Here is a 9933-nt window from a genome sequence, read left to right on the forward strand (position 1 = left end):
GCTGGGAAGCAGCATTTGAATCTCAGACCCCAAGCTCTGGCTGGGAGGATCAGGAGGCAAGGTGGGTGTGAGGAGAATATTCAGAGGTCAAGTCACTGGCTGGGAAAATGCCCAGAAAAGGGAAAAGAAATAAGACTATAGAAGATCACTTTCTTGGTGAACCGTCATCTCCTCTCTTCCCTTCTGATGAGGAAGAACAATGCTTATCATCAGGCAAAGACATAGAAGTGAAGGCCTCTGTACCCCAAATATCCAAACTAAATATTCTGTGGGCTCAGGCCATGGAAGAGCTCAAAAAGGATTTTGAAAATCAAGTTAGAGAGGTGGAGGAAAAGCTGGGAAGAGAAATGAGAGATATGCAGTCAAAGCATGAACAGCAGGTCAGCACCCTGCTAAAGGAGACCCAAAAAATGCTGAAGAAAATAACATCTTGAAAAACAGGCTAATTCAATTGGCAAAAGAGGTTCAAAAAGCCAATGAGGAGAAGAATGCTTTCAAAAGCAGAATTAGCCAAATGGAAAAGGAGATTCAAAAGCTCACTAAAGAAAATCGTTCTTTCAAAATTGGAATGGAAGAGATGGAGGCTAATGACTTTATGAGAAACCAAGAAATCACAAAACAAAACCCAAAGAAGGAAAAAATGAAAGATAATGTGAAATATCTCATGGGAAAAACAACTGACCTGGAAAATAGATCCCGGAGAGACAATTTAAAAATTATGGGCCTACCTGAAAGCCATGATCAAAAAAAGAGCCTAGACATCATCTTTCATGAAATTATAAAGGAAAACTGCCCTGAGATTCTAGAACCAGAGGGCAAAATAAATATTCAAGGAATCCACAAAGCAGCTCCTGAAAGAGATCCAAAAAGAGAAACTTCCAGGAACATTGTGGCCAAATTCCAGAGTTACCTGGTCAAGGAGAAAATATTGCAAGCAGCTAGAAAGAAACAATTCAAGTATTATGGAAATACAATCAGCATAACACAAGATCTAGCAGCTTCTACATTAAGAGATGGAAGGGCATGGAATATGATATTCCAGAAGTCAAAGGAACTAGGACTAAAACCAAGAATCACCTACCCAGAAAAACTGAGTATAGTACTTCAGGGTAAAAATTGGTCTTTCAATGAAATAGAGGACTTTCAAGCATTCTTGATGAAAAAACCAGAGCTGAAAAGAAAATTTGACTTTCAAACACAAGAATGAAGAGAAGCATGAAAAGGTGAACAGCAAAGAGAAGTCATAAAGGACTTACTAAAGTTGAACTGTTTACATTCCTACATGGAAAGACAATATTTGTAACTCTTGAAACATTTCAGTATCTGGGTACTGGGTGGGATTACACACGCACACATGTACACACACACACACACACACACATAGAGACAGAGTGCACAGAGTAAATTGAAGAGGATGGGATCATATCTTTAAAAAAATGAAATCAAGCAGTGAGAGAGAATTATATTGGGAGGAGAAAAGGAGAAATGGAATGGGGCAAATTATCTCTCATAAAAGAGGCAAGCAAAAGACTTATTAGTGAAGGGTTAAAGAGGGGAGGTGAGAGAAAAACATGAAGTTTACTCTCATCACATCCCACTAAAGGAAGGAATAAAATGCACGCTCATTTTGGTATGAAAACCTATCTTACAATACAGGAAAGTGGGGGATAAGCAGGGTGGGGGGGATGATGGAAGGGAGGGCATTGGGAGGAGGGAGCAATTTGAGGTCGACACTCATGGGGAGGGACAGGATCAAAAGAGAATAGAAGTAATGGGGGACAGGATAGGATGGAGGGAAATATAGTCAGTCTTATACAACACAACTATTATGGAAGTCATTTGCAAAACTACACATACATGGCCTATATTGAATTGCTTGCCTTCCAAAGGGAAGGGGTGGAGAGGGAGGGAGGTAAAGAAGTTGGAACTCAAAGTTTTAGGAACAACTGTCCAGTACTGTTCTTGCCACTAGGAAATAAGAAATACAGGTAAAGGGGTATAGAAAGTTATCTGGTCCTACAGGACAAAAGAGAAGATGGAGACAAGGGCAGAAAGGGATGACAGAAGAGAGAGCAGATTGGTGAAAGGGGCAATTAGAATGCTCAGTGTTTGGGGATGGAGGGGACAAAAGGGGAGAAAATTTGGAACTCAAAATTTTGTTAAAATGAATGTCAAATAAATAAATTAAAAAAAGAGAGAGAAATATAGAGTGAACTCAGATGGCAGTGAGGGGAGCCTTAGCTTGGATTCTTGCAATGGGAATTAAAAATCTTCCTTATGCATTGATTGTCCTCAGGTGGGGCTATTGAGGGATACTAGATTAGCGGAGATTTGTTTCCTATGAAGGCCCACAGTTTTTTTTGGGTTTTGCTTTTTTGCTTTTTTCTGATTGCTAATGGGGCACTGCGTCCCAAGGGATCGTGCCCTCCAACTCTGAAAAGAGTGTATACGTGTATACACACACACACACACATACACACACACACACATATACATACTCTGAGGTGAGGTTTTGTTTTGGGACTTAGTTTTTGGAATAAAGTTCTTGTGCTAGATGAGACTCTGAGCAGTCTTTTTAATAAGCCTCCCCTCTTTGAAAACCCAGATGTTGGTGCTTCTCTCTTTCATTATGGTGTATATATTGCCTCTGGTCAGACAGTTGGAAGCCATGTCTGTGGGTCCTGCTTATATTTTTTCTATTGGTATATGTGTTTGATTAAAGTGATTGTTGATCCGTTAGATGTTACTTTCCTGTTAGAAAAGCAGATTTAAGAACTTGTGGAGCAGGCCCTCCTGTGTATGCTGAGGTGCTTATTGCTACAATTCTTCCCCAAATGATAGTCCTGTGGAAAGGATTCAAAGGGGCAAGGCCTTAGGGAGGAGGTGTCTCCAGGAGGGCAAGGTAACCAAGCAGAAGTCCAGGCAGTATGAATCAATCTATGAACTTAGTGTTCAGGGTCGTGGAGAGGATGACCCTACTATAGTGTGCCCCAGTCAAGCCATATATGGATTATTGTTCTGAGGGAAATGTGAGTGTTCCTTTTTGAGAAGTACACTGAAAATCAGAGAGAGACCAGAGAACATGACCAATGATGGTGAAAGACTTCAAGATGACATCATGGGAAGTCAGTTGAATGAATTGGGTAATTACGTGGATAACAGAAAACTTTCATGGGATATTTCACTTTTGTTCAAGTGTTTGAATGTCTTCCATTTGGCAGATAGATTGCAGCTGTTTTTTAGTCCCTAGATTGAACAAGGAACAATGGAGAAACTACGAAAAAGTGTATTTGGGGTCCAACGCCAAGAAAAGAATCCCAACAATTAGGGTTGTCAAAAAGTAGATAGGGTTGCCTTAGAATTGATGGGGCTCTTGGTCGCGGTATAGTTATTTTCAAGCAAGTATTGGAGCCTAAGGAAGGATGGGTCTTTCCCTCCCAGTATACTTATTTTCAAACAAACATTAGAAAATTATATGTTAGGCATGCTTTAGATTAAGTACTTATTTAGTCATGAGTATGACCTCTAAAGTCGTTACCAACTCCATGTGTGTATGGTTTTTATGTACACCTTTTTCCTGATTATAGAAAACTAGTTTGGCTGTAAAGGTGTGTTTTTCTCAGTTTGTATTGTGAATCTCCTGAGAAGAAGTTAAGGACACATCTAATCTGTCTTAAAACAACATAATGCATTCAGTATCTTAGACATATAAGAAATATTCATAATATCCAACAAACATGGACCTGGACTCAGATCAACATATCATATTTCAGTTGTGTATCCACTTGGACCATGAGATTTATAACATTTTAAAATATTTTTTTAACTTGACAAGTATAAAATTGTCAGATTTTATATAAATTGTGAAAAATGTACTTGACAATCATAAAATTCCTTTTAGGATCCTAACGTTGCTATGCCAGAGATTGGCACATAGAAATATGTTTTAAAATGATAATTGTTGTATCCGTAAGTTCCTATGAGAGGGAGTATGGTATATAATACGTGAAAATCTGGCCTACCAGTTAGTAATCAGCAGGTTCAAATACTATTTCTTCCACATACCAGTTGTTTGATGCCAGGCAAATCATTTACTTACTCAGTGCTACCATGAAACTCTAAGACCACGTTACAAAGGAACTGTTGGTCAACATTGGTGGTAGGGGTTTCCACACAAATAATTTTAAAACATGATGTGATCATAAGTCCAAACAAAAATATCTATATAAGATAGATGCAAACACAACTTTGCAGTTGGAATTCAAAATGTGTATTATGAATTTTAAAGCTGAAATGATGGAATTTTTTTTCTTTTCTCCCAGTGACTCTTTATCATTGGAGACCACATATGATATTCTACTGATGGTCTCCTTGCTATCTTTCCAGCTTTATAAGGAGGAGCAATGGATAGACTACCAGGCCTGGAATCAGGAAAACCTGAAGTCAAATCCAATCTCAAACATTTAGTTCCATAACCCTGAAAAAAAAATCAGTTTACCTGTGTAGGCCTCAAATTTTCCATCTGTAAAATGAGGAGGTTGGACCCAATAACATCTAAGTGTCCTGTTCTCTCAATCCCCTGTGACCTCGTGAATTGATGGAGAAAAAAATAGAGAGCATTCTTTTCCCCATTCCATTTGGATCATCTGTAGAGGGTCAATGGAGCCCCGATTTAAAGAGTCATGTGCTAAATGCATCTATGGGCCTAACTTATGTGAACAAAATATATCTCTTTAAAAAGTGACTGAAAATCATTGATATTTTAACTCAAGGAAAGAACACTAGATTTAGACTTCTTAGGAATTATTAGAATATATTCAAAATCTTGCTCTGCCATTCACTAACCATGTGATTTTAAGAAAGAGACTTTACACTTTCCTATATCAGTTTCATGTATAATTAGGCAATTGGACTAGATGATTTAGGATGTCCCTTTTAACTCTAGGTGCTATAATCTTGTGGCAGAAAAGTTTAAGATGATTAATAATGTGCCCAAGAAAAGGATTGGATATACTACTCATCTTTGAAAATTCCGCAATACTTACTCATAGTAAGTACTCAACAAATTTGTGTTGAATGGGCAAATGAATGAAGGGTGAAAGGGGAAAATATTCCATTGTACCAAAAAGGAGATAATTCTATACAATCACTTGTACATTTTAAAATAATTCATTATATTATGCCTCTGTATGATTACAACTCATATTGGAGAATCTAAGTGACTCAGTGGATGAAGTTCCTGGCCTGAAGTTAAGAAGACTTTGGTTCAAATCCAATCAGATATTTATTAGCTATATGATCCTTGGCATTTCACTTTACCTGTGTCAGCCTCGCTTTCTTTAATGCAAAATAGGCATAATAGTACCATCCATCTCATACAGTTGTGAGGATGAAATATTTGTGAAATGCTTAACACAATATTTTGATCACAGTATGCACTTAAAAAATACTTAATACTTTCCCCCCTCACCCACTTCAACATTTGTATAGGATTTTAATCACTGCCATCCAGAAACAGGTAATACAATTATAGTAGATTCGTTTTACTAATGATGAAATGGAGATTCAGAGCAGTGAAAGGATTTGTTCAAAGTTACATAACTAGGAAATATTGCATCCAAAATGCCAACCTTGAGCTCTAGACTACACATTCAGAACTTACCTTAGCAAATTTCAAATATACCAATGGTGCTAATAAATCTTGGTAAGGGAGACATGTGCTTAAGTTATTTTGCCAAAAATGGCGCTGGGGTTGTTCTGAGACTAACATCCACTATGATAAATAGCCTGCTATCAGTAAGAGTCTGGACTGAGCATGCAGCATTCGGTTATGGGACAAACTATTTCAAATTGACTAAGAATTTCTTATCAGTCATGGCTAGTCACTAGAAAAGCTAATACGATCCAGTATTAGTACTGGATGAGGCACAGGTACTGTGGTGTGGTGGCAAGAGCACTATATTTGGAGAGAGGAAGCATAGCCCTGCCCTTTGCCAGATGGGGGATCATAAACAAGACATTTAATTCCCCTACACTTCATTTTTATAATCTATTTAAAAAAGTAAAGGGCATAGATTAGGTGATCTCTAATTTTTTTATTGCTCTAAACCCTTTGAATATATTATTTATTATGAGATTTATGCAAACAATCAAGAAGCGGTTAATTCCACCCTGGTATCAATGCAACTGGTACCCAAGTGACCCCTGAATTGCAGAAGCCACATTCTAACAGGAAACATTCTGCCTTTCCCCCATCCCAGAGGGAAGCTCTGTAAACAGCATGCATAAGTTGCAGGGATAAATTTTCCCTTTATGTAAAAAGAAAAAAAAAACACCCTAACAATTGGATTGGGACTGGACCTGTAACTTTACTAATAGAAGAACTCCTCTAACAATGCTGGTCAGCACTTTGTCTATAACTTGTAGACCTACAAGTTGCCTGGATTCAGTTGCCTGGATCACTGAGAGCTGATCTTTCTCAGAGTCGCATATCTTCATAGTTCTGAGACCATGACTCTATGGACTACACCACACTGCCCCACAACACAATAAGAACTGCCTCCAAATGGAAACTCATACAGACAGTAAGTGAAGAGATACAATGTGAACTTAGGCTACCAGTGACTCCAAAGTCAGTGTCCATCCCACTGAATCATCTTGCTTTCAGTAAATGGTTATTCAATTGAATTGATTTCAGTCTTTTGAATTTGACTTTTGATATCTCTCAAGCTTAGTTTCATATTTAATATAGAGTCTCAAGGATCTCCCATTGGTTTCCTGTTTGACCCTGGCAAAGCAATTTAACTTTCTGGGTATTAATTTCTTCATCTGTAAAATGATTGTTTGGGACTCACATTTTGATGTCTAAGCTTTTAGAAGAAATCTCTGAAAGTTTTGAAGTGTAGAAATTGCATTCTCAGTTTTTTCTCAGCTTCTGGCTTTCCCTCTCCTTTTCTCCCTTGCTTTCTCTCATATCTATGAAAATAAACTGTTCATCATATAAAAGAAAATAGCATATATTGATACATATTAATAAATATATATGTGCATATTTATACATAGACAAATATGCATGCACACGTATATACATACACACATATAAATATATATGTATATACATACACGTACATATGTGTGTGTATACATATATATAGCAAACGATAGAGAAGCTTCTGGAAATTTAGCATCAAGTTATGTGTAAACCCAAGCAAAACCTTCATAAGCAAGTCCCTTCATCTTTGTTAACTTCAAAATTGCAGAATCACTGTGAAGGTTCTTCATTTATAAAAACAAAAGTGTCCAAGGTCCTTTCTAGCTCTACATCTATAAGTCTATGTTCATATTGAAAAACTAATATGCACCAACCACTGAGACAGCCACTAGAGATACACAGGCACAAAGAAAACAGTACCTGAAAATAATGAATTTACATTTTTATATTCTCTTTGAAGGGGGGGGTTATTTTATTATATCCACAGATCAGCAAATATAAAACAACCTCAAGGAAAAGGGGAATACTAGCATGTGGAGGCAGGGTTCAGGAAAGGCTTTAGATAATAATAAATAGTCAACAAACATTTATTAAGCACCTACTATATGCCAGATACTTTACTAAGCACTTGTTGATTGGGGATACCAAAAGGAGCCAAAGAGGGTCCTTTTTTTTCAAGGAGTTCACAATCAATTAGATGCGACAATAAGCAAACAAATATGTCTGAACCAGTCGTATACAAGATAACGAGAAAACAATTAACAGAGGGAAGGCACTAGAATTAAGTGAGGTCAGAATGTCTTCTCATAATTGTTTCTTTTTACTTCATTTTCCCTGGGTAGTTGTAATTAGTGTACTATCTTTCTATCTCCATTTCCATTAAAATACCCATTCAGCTATTAATCTAGCTACAGTTAGGTCCTTACTACGCCTATAGATATGGTTGATCTGATGTTACAGAAAGCTTCTAACATTTAATTCTAAATTGGCATATGAAAAGAAGAAAGCAGGAGGATTTGAGGACAGAGACTTTTGCCTTTCTTTATATCCCGGGTACTTAGGACAGTGCCAGAAGCATAATAAAAAGCTAATACATTCTTGGGTATATTAACTTTTCTAAATAAATATGGAATATCAGGCAAGGAAAATTTGTTTGAACAAAATAACATGATAATTTTTCCATGAAATTTGTATGAGCCATTTCTATGAAACTGCCTCTGTGAACACTAAGAACAAGTCAAAATTAATTTTCAGTGAAACATGAGAGATAAAGAAAGCTAAGAGAAAGAAATTTATAAGATTTAAAAACTGCACAATTTAATAAATTGAGGATTTGTGGATTGAGGGTGTTTGCAGTCCTTCCCAAAATATCTTTTAAAATAATATAATTTTTCAAATATTTTTGTATTTATGTAGTGACTTTTTTATGTTTTCTCAAAAATGATGCCAATCCCACTTTTTCAGTCATTCTTACTATGATTCAGGAGTATTGTTAAAGATACTGGGATCGAAATATTTATAAAGGACTCAAGCAAGTGACTCTGAGGAAATATTTAAATGAAGGATGAAATAATTATTGGTATCTTTATCACCTCTCTTTATCTCATTAGGCAATACAGATCAATAGATCTACATCAAGGCCAGATTTGAGAAAATGCTCAATTTCACCCATGTGACAGAATTCATTCTTCTTGGACTGACAGGTCACCAGGAATTACAAGTTATATTCTTTGTTGTCTTTCTAATAGTTTATGTAATCACTATTGTGGGAAATGTGGGCATGATTATCTTAATCAAGGTCAGTCCTCAGCTCAGTAGCCCCATGTATTTTTTCCTCAGTCATCTGTCTTTTGTGGATGTATGGTTTTCCACCAATGTCACCCCCAAAATGCTGGAAAATTTGATATCAGAGACTAAAACTATCCCCTATGCCAGTTGTTTACTTCAGTGCTTTTTCTTCATTGACCTTGTCCATGTAGAAATATTTATTCTGGATGTGATGGCCTTTGATCCTTGCATGGCGATTGGTAACCCCCTGCTCTATGGCAGTAAAATGTCAAGAATTGTCTGTACTCGATTGATCTCTTTCCCATATATATATGGATTCCTCACTAGTTTGGCAGCAACATTATGGACTTATGGGTTGTATTTTTGTGGAAATATTAAAATCAACCACTTCTATTGTGCAGATCCTCCACTTATCAAGATGGCCTGTGCTGGAACATATGTAAAGGAATATACAGTGATCATAGTTGCTGGTATTAATTTCACTTACTCCCTGACTGTCATAATTATTTCTTATCTGTTCATTCTCATTGCTATCCTCCGAATGCGTTCTTCAGAAGGAAGGAGGAAAGCATTCTCTAGCTGTGGATCTCACTTGACAGCTGTTGTTATATTTTATGGGACTCTCATCTTCATGTATCTCAGGCGCCCCACTGAGGAGTCAGTGGAACAGGGGAAAATGGTGGCTGTGTTTTATACCACAGTGATCCCCATGATCTACAGCCTGAGAAACAAAGATGTGAAAGAGGCCATGACAAAAGTGATAAGTAGAATATGTTTAGCCAAATAAAAATATTCTCTGTGTTCCTAAATTCTATGAACATTTGAGCTTGAATGGGGTGATGTGTATACGAGAATGTGAGTCACTATGATTAACTAGATTTTTGTACTATCATTTTGGGGGAAGGGGAAGTTAGAGTGGAGGATTCAACCAGTTAATTTCCAGAGAAGGCATCTACAATAAAGACTAACAATGTCTCTATGAATATAACAACCGAAGCTCCTTAAGGGTATATAAATTAATCAATTGTGAAGGTATTGACCTATTCAAGTCTAGTCAACATATATTTATTAAGTACCTACTATGTCACTGTTTCACTCTAAACAATGGAAGGTACAAAGAAAAACCAAAAAGGAAAAAAAAAGTCCTCACCCTT

The 9933-nt window shown here is 36.8% G+C and overlaps 1 protein-coding gene across 1 annotated transcript; it reads left to right on the forward strand.

Annotated features, from left to right (window-relative positions):
- Positions 1-8645: 8645 nt before the first annotated feature.
- On the forward strand, positions 8646-9566 carry LOC140523447 (olfactory receptor 5M3). Its single transcript, XM_072638314.1, has one exon. The coding sequence runs from the start codon at positions 8646-8648 to the stop codon at positions 9564-9566; it is 921 nt and encodes a 306-aa protein (XP_072494415.1).
- The last annotated feature ends 367 nt before the right edge of the window (positions 9567-9933 follow it).

This window comes from Notamacropus eugenii, chromosome 2 (genome assembly GCF_028372415.1).
Source record: "Notamacropus eugenii isolate mMacEug1 chromosome 2, mMacEug1.pri_v2, whole genome shotgun sequence".
Taxonomy (NCBI): Eukaryota; Metazoa; Chordata; class Mammalia; order Diprotodontia; family Macropodidae; genus Notamacropus; species Notamacropus eugenii.